The sequence below is a fragment of the Dasypus novemcinctus genome, chromosome 3, assembly GCF_030445035.2.
Source record: "Dasypus novemcinctus isolate mDasNov1 chromosome 3, mDasNov1.1.hap2, whole genome shotgun sequence".
NCBI classification, from domain to species: domain Eukaryota; kingdom Metazoa; phylum Chordata; class Mammalia; order Cingulata; family Dasypodidae; genus Dasypus; species Dasypus novemcinctus.
The window spans coordinates 40,910,895-40,930,895 of NC_080675.1; the positions used below are offsets into that span (position 1 = coordinate 40,910,895).

At 39.4% G+C, this 20,001-nt stretch overlaps 1 protein-coding gene across 5 annotated transcripts in view; it reads left to right on the top strand.

Annotated features, from left to right (window-relative positions):
- Positions 1–20,001, top strand: part of DCAF5 (DDB1 and CUL4 associated factor 5) — a 118,582-nt gene that overhangs the window by 72,212 nt on the left and 26,369 nt on the right. For all 5 annotated transcript variants that reach the window (XM_004477318.5, XM_004477319.5, XM_058293224.2 and 2 more), the window contains one exon: positions 7,664–7,730. In XM_004477318.5, coding sequence (XP_004477375.1) covers positions 7,664–7,730 — 67 coding nt within the window. The remainder of the gene's footprint in view (positions 1–7,663; positions 7,731–20,001) is intronic.

The following is a 20,001-nucleotide window of genomic DNA, read 5'->3' on the forward strand; positions in this document are numbered from 1 at the left end:
AGACAACAAAAACAGCAGGGTGGGGGCAGGGGGAGGGGATGGGGAGAATAAATAAATAAATAAATCTTTAAAAAATAATAACAATAATGATGAAGGAACAGAATCTAACCTTTCCTGCTCTACGGGTCCCATCCTCCTTAGAGATTTTACTTTCAGTTAGCTTTGCCTCTTTTTCTATTGTCTTCAAGTTTAGAAAACAGAGGGTAATGTTTCTTCCACAGAATGGTTCAAGACCTTTGCCTGAATGAAGAGTTTAACTACTCATGTGTGGACTAAAGTGGGTGATGCTATTTCCCATTTCCCAGTCCCCAAATACAAAAACTGAGGTCCACAAAGGGGTGATTAGTTGCCAAAGGCTATTTGGTTGGGGGCCCCTCTTCTGTCCCAGGTCTGAGTTTTGCCAAATAAAGATTCATCTGTAAGTAATGCAGGCTACTTTGTTAAAAGCAGTGGTTGGTGATTTAGAACTTTTTTTCTTTCCCTACTGATAATGTGACAATTTATGGAAGTTTTCTTTATTAATAGAATTTTTCCTACTCTGAATCCATAAAGATTGGCTATTTTAATAAACCAAAGGATTCCAGGAATCTAATGGAGTGAAATGGCAAATGATCCAAAGACACAAAAATAACATGACATATACAAAAAGTGTTAATCTTATGGTTATGCATATTTGTGTGCTTTTATTGGGAGTCAATGAAATTCCATTCCTCTTACCACACAAAAAGTAAATAAATAAAAAGTAAAAATAAAATAAACCATCTATGGCTTTGGCCATTTCCAAAGAAAAATTGCTCTATTATGGATGGTACTTGTAGCAGGCATTGGGTGTAATGAACATTATATACTAATTAGCAAACCCTTTTTCTGGGAATAGTCTTCTAGAGAGCACATCACAAAGTTGTTCAATCACATTCTTTTTCTTTCTGACAAAAGGTCAGGAGGAAATAAGAGCTGCATTTGATTTAAATGTTAAATGGCTATCTATCTGCTGTTACTGATCCAGGCTACAGAGCCATCTGGTTTTTCTATCCTAATCAATACAGTTAATTAGATAGACTTACCATTTACTGGAGAATAATTAATCAATTACATTGGAAGGAGCCTTTGGAGAGAACTTCTTAAGTTGATCAGCATTCAGTGAATAGTAACTGATTGATATGTTTCCTTCTTCATCAGCAGATGTTGGGGAATATTAAATGCTGTGCAAACATGCACACACATATGCGTGCATGTGTATATATATACATAGAGAGAGAGAGATTAAGCAGAGAGGTTTCTTCTATGTTAGCAAAGGTCCTGTTAAGGGGCATGAATTCTTAGAAATCTATTATGTTCTGTTTATAGATAGCTTGCCCCTCTCTATAGCACTTTTTTCTCTTTTTAACTTGGGTTTTGTTTTTTCTTTTTTTTTGGCCATGTTTTGTTTATATCCATATTTCTAAACCCAAGTAGGCCTTAGACTTTAATTGAAAGGGAGTTACCTATGTTCAAAATTTTGTTTGTTTGTTTGCTTAACCATTAGGCATAAACAAAGATAGAGAGAGAGAAATAGTTGCTTTGCTTGAGGATGCTAACACATTTGATTTTTTTCCTTAGAAAGTGGTTTTGTTATGGCAGGCCAAAATTTAGACCTTTTCTTGAGTCTTCAAGTCACTGAAAATTCCTTGTGACTTGGGTGGCTCTACAAAGGTGGTTTGTAATATTTGTAGGGGTTCTTAACCTTTTTTGTTCCATGGACCCCTTTACCAGTCAGGTGAAAACCACAGCCCCCTTACTAAGTCCACACTATACTGTGTATTATTTAATAAATATATCACACTCACACCAACATGCCTTCATAAGAATAATGTGTTTTTGAATTTCCATTCAAGCTCACAAACCTTTGTTAAGAACCCCCGATTTAAAGGTATGGCTGCTCTTGGGTATTCAGCTAGCAAAAAGCCTCTACTAATTAAAAAAGGTCTTTCTGGAGAGCATGCATAATTTGATGATGCAAATGGATGAAGAAAGGGGTAATGTTCTGCCAATGTTGTTTGATACCAGAAGAGTCTGCCAAACAGTAAGAAGTATTAGATAAGTGGCTCTTTTGGTATGAAAGGTTAATGGATGGACAGAGCATAACTGGGCAAATGAGACAAAGTACTAATGTGTTCATCATTTTTTCATTGTTGTTGTTTTTGGCCAATGGTGGTTCTTGTAATCTCTTGAGAGGAGCAGATGTTGATCTTTACTTATGCTTAAGCAAATTAATAGGTCCATCATACTGACAGTGGCAATAAATAAAAAGTCACTGATCATTGGCCTCAGGTTCATTCTACTTAAAGTAATTAGAACACATAAAGTCAGTTAACAGGCTATTCTCTTGGACTACAGAATAAATGAATGTGATATGGTTCAGCGTATGGCTAACCTTCCAGTTTTATGGCCAGCTAGGACAGAGTATGGATGATGTGGGTCCTCACAACAGCTTGTGTTCATTTTTGCATTACTTTCACTCCTCTTACCTACAATGCCAAATTCAAATGAAATAATTCTTCTACTTTCTGATCTGAAATAGCGTGCAGGTCTTCTACTTCCCCTAAAACACAGAGCTTTTGGGAAGTGGGGCCTCTGTTACCTAGATAATAGAGTTTCTAAAACCTTCTTTGGAGCCCTGCCCTAGTCTCAGAATATAAGGTAAAAGACTCTTGTGAAGGGAGTTTTTAATTTATGGTTTACCTCTCATCATTCAAAATGAGGTCTCCACTTGGCCACACACCTTAGGTTTTACTTTTCTAAAGCTAAATAGTAATCATTAGGATTTTTCACAATAGTGTTTTAAATGTGAATATTGGTTGTGAAGTCCTTTGTTATGAAGGAGAATAAAAATGTTAAAATAAAAATGGGTTAACCATTCTTTCTATTATATTTCTATAGCTTGCCTATTTGTAGAGAGCTATCTGCTGCTGAACCTTTCTTTTACCCGTGCCAGTAGCCCTTTACTCTGGAAAGTACAGTTACTGTTTAAAATTAGATATCAAGATAAAAAAGAAAAGAGAGAAAGAGAAAGCTATACATACCTCTACTTTTACCACTTGAGATGAAGTTCAGTCCTCTGGCTAATTCAAATGATGACTGTGTTTCATAAATTTTAATTTAGTAACTATGCACTTTGGGTATCTTCTGATAAGTGATTGTTGTTGGCACTATTTGGTTTTTGTTTCCTTGCCCATTTTTCCTTGCAGCCCACAGCTAATATTTGTAAGATGACCAATCAAGACTTGCAATGCCCTATGATCCAACTTGAGCACTAACCATTAGCAGGGCCTCAGTGGAAGCTCTAGCCTAAGTCTTGGAAGAGCTGAACCTTCCAGCACAACTTAAGAAGAGAGGAATCTTTCCAACTGCCCCAATGGTGTTAAATGTATCTCTATACTCAGACACTTAAAATAATCTGTGTTTCTGCCTATCTTCAAAAAAGAGGAAAGAAAGAAAGGCAAAAAAGCTGTTATTGGCTACCTTATATTTTAAAATAGCCCAGAATTCTGGTCCCTCTTCCTGAAATATCCACATAACTTGCTCGCTCATTTCCTTCAGGACTCTGCTCAAAATGTCACATTATCAAAGAGGCCTTCCGTGGCCTCCCAAATAAAAAAGAAATTAACCAACTCCACCCCCAGTACTCCATAAAGCTAACCTATTTAATTCTCCTCTTTTTAACATTTATTATCACTGGACACATTATATATATATAGTTTGTGTTTTTTAAAAATTTTTTCCTCTTCCCATGCCCTACTCACATATGTATATGTATATAATTGTTTTTCCTCTCCCCATCCAATAGAATGTAAACTCCATGAGATCAAAGAGAAGGTCTCTTTTGATAATTCTGAATTTCCTTCTCTGGAACAGTGCCCAGCACATAGTAGACATTTGATAAATATTTGCTTAATGAATAAATGAATGAGCTTATTTTTATTTCTTCCACCATCAGCAGTATCTCAGGCAGCCAACTTTTAATGCTGGAAGGGGCCCAGCAGACAAGCATGAAATGCATAAATGAATTCCTCAGGGCAGTTCGTGATTCCAGTGTGTGAACACTTAAACAGTCTGACTAGACAGCAGTGGGTCAAGACCCCCCTCCTTGGAAGTCATTTCAGCTGTTCCCTTGTGGTGGGTGGAAGAGCAGTTCCAAGTGGAAGAGAGGGTCAAGAATTTCCCTTATCCCTGAGAGGAAACCTATACATTCTAAGCATTTTCCTCATCTTTTAGGAGCTGTTAGTAAATCCATGCAAAAGGGCCTTAACTGTGTGGAAGAGTTTTCTTCCTTCTAAGGCAGTCTTCTCAGTCAGCATTCGGTCTGGGAATCCCCTTCTTCCTTTCCATGGTTTTGCCCTGGTGAATAACTGAACAAATAGGAAAATGCTGATTCTTCACATTGAAATTGTAAAACTTCTGATAAGCCCAATTTGGTTTGCTCTTCTTTTATTTAAAATTGTTTTTGTTTAGTTTGGAGGGGACAGGATAGCATGAATTCTTCATGAAGTTTTTGTATAGCCTCTTAAACAGAGCATGACATGATATGTTGAGTGATGAGAATGTTAGAATGTTATATATCATATATATAAAATATTAGGGAGCAGTTCTTTTGATCCCCTCTTAATTTGCGAGGTCAAATTTAAGATTCAGGTGCAAGTATTTTATTTGGAAATGCAGGCATCAGTAATAGAAGAGTAGGGAAGTGAGACAGGAAAGGAAGGGTGCTTTAGTGAGTCATCTGCAACTGTGGACAATTGAAGTTTCCCTGAAGGGAAATGGAGTAGAGTATATCCCTTAGAGTTTATTCCGCCTGTGGGACCAGGAACCTGGGCATTTATACACCAACTCCCTTCAGTCATTGGTGAGAGCTACTTCCCAAAACAGCCTGCAGCCTTCCTACACTTTGGAGAAAGCCCTCAGGCAGAGAGGAATAAACGGATGACCTTTGGAGATAAGAGTAAAAAAAGCAAAAGGACCTGAGGGATGTGAGCAGGGTACCAGGGGAATATGAGCGGGATACCAAGAAGTAAGCTAGACCATGCTTCCCTTTTCTGTTAAAACAGTAGACTAATTGAGCTCTTTGCTTTGTCTTTGATCCTTGTATTCTTTCACCTTTTAAACCACTTTTATCCCAGGCCAAGTCAATGCTCAGATTCACCTTGACTCTTCTGTGAATCACCTGATAACTTATCCCTCTTAATGGCACCTAGCATTTCTACTTCATGGCATCATAGTTGTGTACCTGTGTGTTCATTCATATTTCTACTTGATTTAAGCTCATTGGAAGTTCATGTGTCCCCTTACACATCTTTGTAATCACCAGAGTGCCTGGCATATGAGATAAATGTTCAGTTAGTGTGAAATGGATGAACCTTTCCCACTGGCTAGTAGGCCATTTTGTCAAGCAGGCCATGAGAAGACAACCCTTGGGCTCCTGAATTCTAACTTCCTAACTTCAACCAGGCTAGTGTCATAAACTGCAGGGAGTTACTGGATGGATCCAAAAGTGAGGGCAATGAAGCTTCATCTTTTTTCTTCTGTTTTAAGGGGAAATTTTTAATTGAAGTGTAATGGGATTAGTCTTTGAATTTCCTTATCTTGAGCATATCTATGTAGTATCTTGTCAAATGAATCATGGGCTGGCAGCTAAGGAACTTTCAGCTTTGTTCCATCTTCCACCATTCCTTCACAGAATAGTCATGTCATAGAGTCTTAGAATCAAATGAGCCTCAGAGAGCAGCAAGTCCAATTTTTTCATTTTGCAAATGAGGAAACTGAGTTGAACCCATTGCTTTTTTCCTTTTTTATTTTTTATTGCTTTTTTCACTGTGCCCTGGGACAAATCATGTAGCCCCTGTGATGTGGGCTATGGGTGGGAAGCTGTGCAACACCTGTGGCTAGCATTTTCTTCATCTTTGACTCCATTCTCATGTTCCTCACAAGTGTTCTAAAGATTGGTAAATTGGTTTTAAAATGATTGCAAAGTATTTAGTAAAGTATTGTATGCATATTGGACTTAAAACACTTTTTGGAATTGTTGTCAGTATCATTTTTAAGTAAGTTTTCTTTAGAAAATTGTAGTTTTATCTTTTTCTAGGCAAATAAACTGATGGGTCCAAAAGGCTGGAAGGAATGCTGACTTCAACTTAAAATAAAACACTTTTGTTAATCTTTAGAAATAAACAACTTCTCAGAATTGCTCACTTGTTGCTGTTAAATAATGCTTTTATGAGTCCTCATTAGAATAGATAAGGCTTAGTGTCCCATCTTCTTGGGATCAAGCAGTTCAAAGCTGACACATAAAAGGGGATTGCTTATGCCCCTGACACTAACTGGTGGCTGGGTTGGCAGTGGCTTTCGGCTTCAAGATGTTAGCTGACAACAGGGAAGTTCAGTGTGCTTGGCCTTGCATAAAAGCTCTCTGGGAAGCTCCTAGCTTGGGCTCTCTAAGCAAGACCTTGAGAGCTTTAATTAATCCTCTTAAGCTTTGAAGATAAAGTGAGTGGTAAACCCTTAAGAGAGGGTCCATGAGCCTGAGAATGTCCTTTGTGCTTAAGGAGAAATATCTTTGTTAGGTATCCTGTATTTCATAAGAAAGAATATCCAGAGCAGCTAATAGATGGTGTTTTTACTCTCCCTATCCAAATAGAAAGGAAGGGAATGAATATAGCATACCACACACAGAGCTAGGTAATTTATTGGGAATCGTTCTGAAATTAAATCGGATTATAATCATATTCCCATTTTATTGATTAAAAAATGGAGGCTTGAAAGTTTAATATGTTCATGAATCAATAGCTAGAAAATGTCAGATTCATGTCTAGGTTTGACTCCAAAGTCCGTCTTCTCTCTGCCCTAGGATTGGGATGCACAAATTCAGCATGAAGGTGGCTTGCGGCATCTTTAATCATTAATCTAGATCCAGTGGAAATATCATTTTGTCAGTGAGCTGAGAGGTTATTCTTCAGTTCACAGCTAAAGAAGCTGTAAATTATGATAATCCCCTATGCATGGGTAGAAAATCTTCATGGGTAGATTTAGAAAGGCTGTTTCTCCCCCTAAAGCAGTTTGTCATTTGCCTCGGACATGAGTTACAAGTTAAAACAATCACTATTCCTTTTCAGAATGTCTGCTCTTACTCATTCCCAGAAACAGATTATGACAGGATATCCTATGATCATATAATCCAAGACTCTCTCTCCCCATAAGACTCTCTGAGAACTCACAGAACCATTACATTCAGGAATAGAAAAACCTCCAAATCAGTTCAGCCTAACCCCCACTCCACCCCTTGGATTCTAGCTACTTCTCATGGTTTTTCATCTTATTTTGATGACAAACTGGAAGCAGTGGATTCTGGTCCTTTTTATACTCATATACATTGATACCAATACTAGTCTAAACTCAGTAGTGATGTTCTAAAAAGCTAATCATAGGCCATGCTCTCTTCTGCCTTCTATTTCCTCTTATTAGCCAATGAGCCCTTGGATTTACAAGTATTTTTATGGGGATATTTGTGGTATGGTGCCTTATGAGTATATATTTTATCTTGTTTATTTTTAAAATATCTCTAAATAGATAGAGAAGTAGTTATATTTATAAATATATTTAAATAATAAATATAATTTTTTTGGCCCAACAGTACATCCTTTCAGGCTCTGATGATTTCAACCTGTACATGTGGAGAATTCCTGCAGATCCAGAAGCAGGTGAGTATATCCTTAGTATGAACTTGGTAATAATGTTGGCTCTGTCGACTTTTAGCATGCTGAGGCCCTGAACGGGCAGATCTGTAGCAATAGAGGAAGATGTTTCTCTTTGAATATAATGAACAATTTATTGGAAAGGTGACCAAAGGAAATTTTAAAATAAAAATTAGAAACCAGATTTAACTATCACCTTCCCACATAGCACTGACATGATGCTCAGACTTTATCCTCCTACGATCCCTTCTTTAGACCTCACAGATCTTCTTAGTGTCCATTTCCTCCTCTCCCATTTCATACCTGTAATATTTTTTATCTTGCTTTAACATGCTTCTCCTGTATTTTTCATTTCCACATTCCTGCTTCTTGCTGTACAATCAGTTGTTAGAACCGCTACTTTCCTGAGGCCTCTCTGATGATTTTTAATTAATGGGAGGCTTTCTCTGTTGATAGACAGATACATTCCCTGGGGCCTGGCTGATCTGGGGTTCAGCAAACAGCAAAACACCTAGGAAGAATTATTTCTGCATGTGCTCTAGATGTATTCTGAGCAAAGCCTGTAGCTTTCCATATATTTGGTTCTAGGGCATCTGAGCTCTCAGACAACATGGATCATTCTTCAGTCTATTCTTGACAATAGTGTCCTCACACACTCAGTTGGGTGTTAACGTTGGCTGCTTTCTACTGGTAGAACAAGGCCTGTATTTTATTCTCAGGACAGTTCATAAATATAGCCATCTGCTCTGGGTGATTTATGGCATCAAACTGGAAAATGGCCATTAGGAAAGAATTAGAGGCCTATGCCAAGGTTATTACCCAAAATATGTCTAGAATTCAGTTTAAGGAAGTTGTTGGCTTTGCCTATCGCAGAATTAACAATATTGTTACCAAACATCTGCCTTTCAAAAAATTTATTGAGGCCCACTTTTGGTATAACCATGCTGTGGTCTGGTTACTAAACAAGTGGTCTGGTTACTAAACAAGTTACCAAAGGCTTTTTTACCCTTCTGGAATTTGGAAAGCATGAGTGAAGCAGCTTACCTTTGAAACAAAACCAGATGGGACAGCAGCAGTCTATCTGAACAGTGATGTTCTAGCACTAGAGGCAGTTCTGTATTTAAGACATATTGCTTTCTAGGTCTTCCACCCCCATAAATCCTGGCTTGATTAGCTGCAGAAATAATCCTTGGGATGAATTTTATCTTTTACCTGATCTTGAAAGCTTTTTTTTTTTTAAAGATTTATTTTATTTATTTCTCTCCCTACCCCCCCACCGCCTCAGTTGTCAGTTCTCTGTGTCTGTTTGCTGCATGTTCTTCTTTTGTCCGCTTCTGTTGTTGTCAGCTGCACGGGAATCTGTGTCTCTTTTTGTTACGTCATTTTGCTGCATCAGTTCTCCACGTGTGCAGTGCCATTCCTGGGCAAGCTGCACCATTTTCCGCGCTGGGCGTCTCTCCTTTCGGGGCACACAAGTCAACCTGACTTTTAAAATAGTAGACTGCTCTCTCAAATCCTTTTTTTGAATAAAGAGAAAAGGGGAAAGAATGAACAATAGGAATGTAGGTTTTTCCTGTCACTGCTGATTTCTGTACTGATTTAGGGCATGGTGATTTTTAGTAGTTTAGAAGGGCTACTGTGAGGCTGACTTCATAAGCAGACAATTGTGCAATCTCAGGGTTGGCAGGGACCTGATAGGTGATTTGGAATTGCAATATTTTTTTTTTTAAATATTTATTTATTATTTTTTAATTACATTTAAAAAAATATATGAGGTCCCATTCAACCCCACCGCCCCCGCCCCCCACTCCCCCCACAGCAACACTCTCTCCCATCATCGTGATACATCCATTGCACCTGGTAAGTTCATCTCTGAGCATCACTGGACCCCATAGTCAATGGTCCACATCATAGCCCAGACTCTCTCACGTTCCATCCAGTGGGCCCTGGGGGGATCTACAGTGTCCCGTAATTGTCCGTGAAGCACTATCCAGGACAACTCCACGTCCCGAAAACGCCTCCACATCTCATCTCTTCCTCCCGTTCCCCACACCCAGCAGCCCCCATGGCTACCGTTCCACACCCATTTCACATTTCCTCTGTGGACATTGGATTGGTTGTGTCCATTGCACACCTATGTCAAGTGAGGGCTTAGATTCCACATGGGTACTGGATGCACTCTTCCCGCTTCTAGTTGTAGACACTCTAGGCTCCATGTTGTGGTGGTTGACCTTCTTCAACTCCATGTTAGCTGAGTGGAGTAAGTCCAATAAGTCAAAGTGTAGGAGCTGAAGTCTGTTGAGGCTCTGGGCCTGGGTGTCATATTATCAGTCCAGAGATTCAAATCCCCTACATATATCTTAAACTCAGCACCAACTACAATTCCAATAAAGTAGCATGCAAGTCTTGTGAAAAGAGATCCCCTCTGAGTCCATTTCCATCACGCAGAAACACCAGCTCCAAAGAAGGGCCATCTGTCATGGCAGTGAACCCCTTCTGCCATGACCATAGAACCCGTGGGTCTCTTTATCCCTCAAAAGAACCAATACCTGGGGTTGTATCTACCTTATCTGTCTCTTAGACTCTGTTCAGTTGTACATAGGGGTATTCCTTCTGACAACCTCCAGACTCTTTTTTAGAGACTCACAGCCTTATAATCTCATTTCTCCTTTCCATTTCCCCCTTACATTAGGTCAAACCGCTTCCCGAAGTCATGTTATTATATGTAGACAGGTATATTCTGCTGTTCCGCATTGAATCTTTAATTCAAGGTCATTTTCTAGTTGCTTCTTCAGCTGGTATGTGGTAGTGATCCCTCGGTGCCAGGGAGGCTCATCCCCGGGTGTCGTGTCCCACGCTGGGGGGAATGCATCACATCTACACGCTGAGTTTGGCTGTGAGAGTGGCCACATTTGAGTAACATGAAGGCTGTCAGGAGGAAACCCCCAGGCACAATGCTACTCTAGGCCTTGTTCTTATTGCAGGTGCATAGGCTCAAAAGTGTAGCCATTAGTATCAAGAGCCCACTGTTGGGCCCTCCTTCCTTCCTGGTTCTTGCCGTTGCACCTGGAGGATTGCCGCTGCTCTCCCAGGGCCCACAACAGTGACCCCCCGGCCAGGAGCCCAGTACCCCCCCAGCTGTTGTTTTTAATTGTTTCCACTATGAGTATATATAGACATTACCATATACCCTGGGCATATGCCCTGTATAACTCCCTGTCAACCATATATATCCTGTCAATAACATCCCATATCAGTATTCCTCTGCTGCCATTGTTGAACCACTCTGATCCAAAACTTCCCGTAAAGTGAATCCCAACATAATGTCAGCTTCAGAAGAGTCTTAGATCACCAAAATTCATATATACAATATACAGTATTTCCCCAGATCCACCATAAAACCTTTTCCCTTCCACAGCAATAATCTTTTAACTTATTCATATCATATTTCCTGAAACTGATGTACAGATTCCGAAACTATAGTTTTCAAACAAGGTAACATTTGTGCTTACTATGTGGTCCATACTTTAGGTTGTACAGTTTTCTAAATTTTTTAGTTATCCTATGTTTTGTCTTATGGTTTTCATTATTAGTCTGTCGTCCCCTATATGTTTTTGGTGTAATATTAGCTGTTTTATATTCATCCTCGTGTACTCTCACATAACTCCTCTTTTGCCCCCTTATTTACCTTTGTTCTATCCATTGCACGTCCATTTTCCCCTCCCCTTAGGGCCCACAACGCCTGCCAATCTAATGCCCTGGGAGCCGTCCTTTCTCACGAGAGATACAGTTCTCTCTATTCAACGGCATTAGTCTTCCCCAGGATATGGGTCCACCCCACCCGATGGTAGAACCCACCTTGGCAAAATGAGCCTTCAGCTATTCCCTCCGGAGTCCGTCCCGCATCAGACCATACACCCTGAGTGTCCTAACCAGGTGACCCTCCTATTTATACTTTGGTACGTTTTACTCAACATTTAGTTCTCAATGAACTTCTGGCACTCTCCCATGTTTGTATGTTGCCCCTCCCTCCCACCTATTTCTTGGACCATATTACCCCTCTTCCCATCCCCAGCCCCCCTCAAACCCAGAAAACCCCACCCGAAGGTAACCCCTTGCCCCCATTTTGTCCCTTCTTTGTGCTCATACTTACCCCCAGCTCATCACAGATTCCACCCCTACAGACATTAACTCACATCCTTCCTCCACCCCCCGATTTCCAGTAAGCCACTTTTCCAGACTCTAGCTCTCTGAGGCAGTTAACTTATTTCATATCATTGAGGTCATATAGTTTTTGTCCTTCAATGCCTGGGTTGCTTCACTTAACATAAGATTCTCAAGGTCCATCCATGTTATCACGTGCGATTGTAGTGTATTGGTTCTTACAGCTGAGTAGTATTCCATTGTGTGTATATACCACATTTTATTGATCCACTCATCTGTTGATGGACTTTTGGATTGATTCCAACTTTTGGCGATGGTGAACAATGCTGCTATGAACATTGGTGTACATATATCGGTTTGTGTCCTTGTTTTCAGATCTGATGGGTATATACCCAGCAGTGGTATTGCTGGGTCATATGGCAAATCTATGGATAATTTTTTGAGAAACTGCCAAACTGTCCTCCAGAATGGTTGGATCCTTCTGCATTCCCACCAGCAATGGATGAGTGTTCCCCTTTTTTCACATCCTCTCCAGCATTTGTATTCTACTGTTTTTTTCATGGCTGCCAATCTTATGGGAGTAAGATGGTATCTCATTGTAGTTTTGATTTGCATTTCCCTGATAGCTAGGGATTTGGAGCATTTTTTCATGTGCTTCTTAGCCATTTGTATTTCTTCTTTGGAGAAGTGTCTGTTTAAATCTTTTTCCCATTTTTTAAATGGGTTGTTTATCTTTTTGTTTTCGAGATATATGAGTTCTTTATATATGCAAGTTATAAGTCTCTTATCAGATATATGGTTGCCAAATATTTTCTCCCATTGTGTGGGTTCCCTTTTTACTTTCTTGACAAACTCCTTTGAGGTGCAGAAGGCTTTAATTTTGAGGTAGTCCCATTTATCTATTTGTTCTTTTGCTGCTCGTGCTTTTGGTGTGATATTCATGAAGCCATTTCCTATTACAAGGTCCTGTAGATGTTTCCCTACACTGCTTTCTAAGGTCTTTATGGTCTTGGCTCTTATATTTAGGTCTTTGATCCATCTAGAGTTGATCTTTGTATAAGGTGTGAGATAGTAATCCTCTTTCATTCTTCTACATATGGCTATCCAGTTCTCCAGGCACCATTTGTTGAATAGGCCATTCTCTCCCAGTTGAGAGGGTTTGGTGGCTTTATCGAATATTATATGGCTATATACATGAGGTTCTATATCTGAACTTTCAATTCGATTCCATTGGTCTGTGTGTCTCTCCTTATGCCAGTACCATGCTGTTTTCACTACTGTAGCTTTGTAGTATGTTTTGAAGTCAGGAAGTGTGATTCCTCCTATTTCGTTTTTCTTTTTCAATATGTCTTTGGCTATTCGGGGCCTCTTTTTATTCCAAATAAATTTCATAGTTAGTTTTTCTAGTTCCTTAAAGAAGGCTGTGTTGATTTTTATTGGGATTGCATTGAATGTGTAGATCAGTTTTGGTAGGATAGACATCTTAATAATATTCAGTCTTCCTATCCATGAACAGGGAATATTCTTCCATTTATTTAGGTCTTCTTTGATTTCCTTGAACAATCTTGTATAGTTCTCGATGTATAAGTTTTTTACCTCTTTAGTTAAATTTATTCCTAAGTATTTGATTTTTTTATTTACTATTGTGAATGGTATTTGTTTCTTGATTTCCTCCTGATCTTGCTCATTATTGGTGTATAGAAATGCTACTGATTTTTGCGCATTGATCTTATAACCTGCGACTTTGCTAAACTCATTTATGAGTTCTAGGAGCTTTGTTGAAGATCTCTCAGGGTTTTCTATATATAGGATCATGTCATCTGCAAATAATGAAATTTTGACTTCTTCCCTTCCAATTTGAATGCCTTTTATATCTGGTTCTTGTCTCAGTGCTCGAGCCAGTACTTCCAAGACAATGTTAAATAGGAGCGGAGACAATGGGCATCCTTGTCTTGTTCCTGATTTTAGAGGGAAGGATTTCAGGACTTCGCCATTGTAAACAATGTTGGCTTTAGGTTTTTCATATATACTCTTTATCATGTTCAAAAAGTTTCCTTGTATTCCGATCTTTTGGAGTGTTTTTATCAGGAAGGGGTGCTGTATTTTGTCAAATGCCTTTTCTGCATCTATAGATATAATCATGTGGTTTTTTTCTCTCAATCTGTTTATATGGTGTATTACATTGATTGATTTTCTTATGTTGAACCATCCTTGCATACCTGGGATAAATCCCACTTGGTTATGGTGTATAATTCGTTTAATGTGTTGTTGAATACGATTAGCAAGTATTTTGTTAAGTATTTTTGCGTCTAGGTTCATTAGAGAAATTGGTCTGTAATTTTCCTTTCTTGTGGTGTCTTTGTTTGGCTTTGGTACTAGGGTAATGTTGGCATCATAGAAGGAATTAGGCAGTGTTACTTCTGTTTCGATTTTTTGGAAAAGTTTCACCAGGATTGGTGTTAGTTCTTTCCGGAATGTTTTGTAGAATTCACCTGTGAAGCCGTCTGGCCCTGGGCTCTTCTTAGTTGGGAGATTTTTAATGACTGATTCTATCTCTTTGCTTGTGATTGGTTTGTTAAGATCATCAATTTCTTCTTTCGTCAGTATGGGCTGCTTATGTATTTCTAGGAATTTGTCCATTTCCTCTAAATTGTCATTTTTGTTGGAATATAGTTTTTCAAAGTATCCTCTTATGATAGTCTTTATTTCTGTGGGGTCAGTGGTGATATCACCTTTCTCATTTCTTATTTTGTGTATTTGCATCTTTTCTCTTTTTTTCTTTGTTAGTCTCGCTAAAGGTTTGTCAATTTTGTTGATCTTCTCAAAAAACCAGCTCTTGGTCTTGTTTATTTTTTCAAGTGCTTTCTTATTTTCTATTTCATTTAGTTCTGCTCTTATCTTTGTTATTTCCTTCCTTCTTCTTCCTGTTGGGTTACTTTGTTGTTGTTTTTCTAATTCCTTCAAATGTGCAGTTAATTCTTCAATTTCTGCTCTTTCTTCTTTTTTGATATATGAATTTATGGCTATAAATTTCCCTCTCAGTACCGCTTTTGCTGCATCCCATAAATTTTGGTATGTTGTGTTATCATTATCATTTGTTTCAAGATAGTCATTGATTTCTTTTGAGATTTCCTCTTTGACCCACTGTTTTTCTAAGAGTGTGCTGTTTAATTTCCAAATTGTCGTGTGAAGTCTGGGTCTCTGTCCCTTGCAAATTTCCAGCTTGACTCCACTGTGGTCAGAGATATTGTTTTGTATGATTTCGATCTTTCTGAATTCATTAAGCCTTTCTTTGTGGCCTAGCATATGGTCAGTCTTGGAGAATGTTCCATGTGCGTTTGAGAAAAATGTATATCCTGCTGTGTTTGGGTGTAATGATCTATATATGTCTATTAGATCCAGCTCTTCTAATATACTGTTCAAATGTTTTGTTTCTTTAGTGATTCTCTTTTGAGATGTTCTGTCCAGAGTTGATAGTGGTGTATTAAAATCCCCCACTATAATTGTAGATGCATCTATTCTTTCACTTAGTTTTTCCAGCGTTTGCCTCACATATTTAGAGGCGCCCTTGTTAGGAGCATAAATATTTATGATTGTTCGATCTTCTTGACAAATTGTCCCTTTCACTAAAATATAGTATCCTTCTTTGTCTCTCACAATTGTTTCGCATTTAAAGTCTATTTTGTCTGATATTAATATAGCTACTCCTGCCTTTTTTTGGTTGTTGTTTGCTTGTATGATTGTTTTCCAGCCATTCACTTTCAACCTCCATGAGTCTCTGGGTCTAAGATGTGTCTCTTGTAGGCAGCATATAGATGGGTCGTATTTCCTTATCCAGTGTCCCAGTCTGAATCTTTTGATAGGTGAGTTTAATCCGTTGACATTCAGTGTTATTACGTTTAGAGAGTTATTTATGGTAGCCATATTTTGGTTGGATTTGTGTTTGTTATATTTTGTTTGTATTATTTTATTTTCCCCTTCTATTTTTGTCTTTCTTGTTGCTTTTACACTCTCCTCCATCTCTGACTGTCCTGTTTTTTCCTTTCTTCCTGCAGAATTCCCTTAAGAATTTCTTGAAGGGGAGGTTTCTTGTTGATATACTCTTTCAGTTTCTGTTTATCTGTGAATATTTTGAACTCTCCATCATGTTTGAATGCTAGTTTAGCTGGATAGAGTATTCTTGGTTGGAGATTTTTTTCCTTTAGTACCTTGACTATATCATACCACTGCCTTCTTGCCTCCATCGTTTCAGATGAGAAATCAGCACTTAATCTTACGGAGTTTCCCTTGTATGTGATGGTTTTCTTTTCTCTTGCTGCTTTTAGAATTTTTTCTTTGTCTTGAGCATTGGATAATTTGACAAGTATATGTCTTGGGGTGGGCCTGTTGGGGTTTATGACCAGTGGAGTGCGCTGTGCTTCTTGGATATGTACATCTGTCTCTTTCAGTAGATTTGGGAAGTTTTCATTCATTATTTCCTGCAACAGTCCTTCTGACCCCTTTCCCTTCTCTTCTCCTTCTGGAATGCCTATAATACGTATGTTTGAGCGTTTTGCGTTATCATTCAGGTCCCTAAGTCCTATCTGGATTTTTTCTACCTTTTTATTGACCACTTCTACTATCTGTTTGATTTCCAATGCACTGTCTTCCACATCACTAATTCTCTGCTCTGCCTCTTCTAGTCTGCTGATATTTGCTGCAAGTGTATTTTTGATTTCTTGAATTGTGGTGTTCATTTCCATCATATCTGTTATTTTTTTGCGCATGTCTGCAATTTCCCCTCCAAGTGTTGTCTTCACGCTGTTAACCTCTTTCATTACTTCATCAAATTTGTCGGTGATAAATGTTCTGAGATCTTTCATTGCTTGTGCGAAGTCCTGCCCCCCTTCCTGATTTTCAGTTTGTTGATTGGATTCAGCCATGTTTTCCTGATTACTGGTTTGGTTTGTAGATTTTTGTTGCTGTCTTGTCAACATTTTTTCTTGACGGGTTTAATCAGTTCGTTAGCTTCTTTGTCTAGTCTTGGAGATTAATTAGCTGTTGTTTTTGCGTAAGTGTTATATCTTCTCTTTGTCACTTTGTTCTTCTTATTCCAATTTCTTATTGCTAGTTAAGCTCACTTTAAAGGAAAGTATTAGTGCTGGGGAAAGTCAATTGTGTAAGGAAGGAAAAAGTGTGAAGTAGTATTGGTGATATATGTTTACAACGCAACAATATGAGTTCTGGGAGGATGGAGGTTAGATCATGTAAATTGTGTAGAGTTATAGTAGTAGGAAAGTACCTATAATGAGGTAGACGACTGAATATGGGAGGAATGTGGTACGTACTAAGAGGCTATTGTTTTCGTGAGAGAGGGAAAGAGAAAAGAAAGGTAATAGTTTCAGGGACGAATACCAGATGGAAAACTAAACAAAGGTATTAGAAATTAAGAGTTAGACACTTTGTGGATCAAAGAAAGGGAGATGGAATATAGGAGAGATAGCAGATGGTGGAGGATATCAAGTTGTAGGGGAAAGGGGATAGTGTAGATAGGCTAAATCTATTCACAGAGAAATGAGGCAGTGGAGGGTGAGGAAACCCAGCAAATGTGAGGTATTTCCTGTAGGACCTATTGTATTGTTAAGGTAAAATAGTATAAGAAGAATATTGTGGACAAGAAAGAGAGGATTGAAAAAAAAAAAAAAAAAAGAACAACAAGAACAACAAAAAATAAAAAAATAAAAAAAAAAACAAAGAACAGAAACCCCGCCGCCAGGCTCGGCTGGGCTCAGCTGGGCTCAGGTCCCCCGCCCGCCGCCCGCCGCGGCTCGGCTGGTCTCGGCTGAGCTCGGCTTTCCCGCCCGCCGCCCGGCGCGGCGTGGCTGGGCTCGGCCCCCCCGCCCGCTGCAGCTCAGCCGGGCTCGGCCGGACTCGGCTTCCCCGCCCACCGCCCGCCGCTGCGGCGCAGCGCGGCTCGGCTCTCCCGCCCGCTGCCCGCCGCAGCTCGGCTAGGCTCGGCTAGGCTCGGCTAGGCTCGGCTGGGCTTGTCTCCTTCAGCCGCCGCCTGCCGCGGCACAGCGCGGCTTGGCTTTCCCGCCCGCCACCCGCCGCGGTGCTAGCTGCCTCGGCTCCGCCTACCCAAGGAGGGAGTCCTCCACACGTAGCTGGGATCTCCGTGTATATTTCACAGATGGATCCTCTCTGTTACCTTCCCTCCAAATCGATGTCCAGACACCTCCAGACCAGGAAAAATCCCGAGACAGCCGGTCCCAAAGAGTCTCCGACGCCTCCCAGCCGATTCCCCCCAGGAGCTAGTAACCGGGAAGTTCACTCAGCCGCCATCTTGCCTCCCCCTCCTGAAAAGTCCCAAATTATATCTTATAGTCCAGTCCTTTCCGTTACCTTCCCACCAAATCGATGTCCAGACACTTCCTGCCCTGAAAAAATCCTGAAAAAGCCTGGTCCCGGAGAACCTCCAGTGGTGCCCAGCTGCCTCTTCCCAGGAGAGACGGCAAGGCAAGCTCACTCAGCCACCATCTTGCCGGAAGTCTGGAATTGCAATATTAAAACTGAGAAATGTTTACCTGTACTTTCCAAGGATTGAACAGGCACAGCTAGTTTAAAAGAATCCATTTCCAAATTTTTAAATTCCCTAAGTACTCTTTCATAAAATTGATATTCCTCAGAAAACACCCATTTTCCTTCCCATTTGTCCTTCTCCTACTTTATTTAAAAAAAAAAAATTATTACCATTTGAATTTTAGCATGGTACATTGCCCTGAGATGTTAAACTTACAAGGTGCCAAAGAAATCTGAAGCATCATTTAATCAAAGGGCCAAACCTGAATCCCCATTCCTCCCTTATCTTCTTAAGGGATGCACTTACAATAAATTGCTTCTTTTTATATGTATTAGGTATTGATAAAAACTTTGTGTTTTATTTTTGTTGATGAAAAATATGGAATTTTTAAAATAAAAAACTGTTAAACATAAAATTATATTAGGTAGAAATTCCGGGGCAAATAAAGTGCAAATATGATTTCAAGGGAGAAGAAGAAAGACATAAAATGTGGAGGCGTTTTCGGGACGAGGAGATGTCCTGGGTGGTGCTTCACGGACAATTACGGGACATTGTAGATCCCCCCAGGGCCCACTGGATGGAACATGGGAGAGTGTGGGCTATGATGTGGACCATTGACTAGGGGTGCAGTGATGCTCAGAGATGTACTTACCAGGTGCAATGGATGTGTCACGATGATGGGAGAGAGTGTTGCGGTGGGGGGAGTGGGGGATGGGGGTGGGGGGGTTGAATGGGACCTCATATTTTTTTAATGTAATTTTTTAAAAAATAAATAATTTTTAAAAATAAATAAATAAATAAAATTCCTATTAAAAATGTCCTTGTTCTGACTTTATGTAGAATGAAGCAGGTTGCTCCCACTGCAATAACTATTTTAAAAATGACAAAATCCAGATTTTAAAAGATGTCAGAGAGCTATGGCAACAAAGTATACAAGAACAGCTAAAATTCCTGAGAGGAAAGAGCCTTTCCTAGCTAAGCAGAGGTTGCTGGTTATTTTCTTTCCTAGAGTCATCTGTGAGTCTGGGAACAGGCTTCAGACTGGGCTACCATAGACATATTTCTTTGGTCAAAGGAAATCAGAAGAGTTTTTAAAAGAAGCTTTAGGTTACATAAATGTTATATAAAAAATAACAGATTTGCATATGTCCCACCCTCTCCCCTTCTCTCACTTTCCCACATTAACAACATCTTTCATTAGTGTGCTACATTTGTTACAATTGATGTAAGCATATTGAAGCATTGCTACTAACCATGGACTGTAGTTTACATTATAGTTTACACTCTATCCTGCACAATTTTGTAGGTTATGACAAAATATATATATCCATCATTGCAATGTCATGCAGGACAAATCCAATGTCCTGAAAATGCTCCTGTATTACACCTATTATTTCCTCTGTCTCCCCTCAGAATCTTTGGTGGCCACTGCCTTTACATAATGATAAAAATTCTTCCATTGCTAGAATAATAATAAGTATATAATAGAATAATAATAAGTCTACTTTAGTATATTGTTCCTTTCCCAATCTTGAGGATTTGTGGATGGTGATG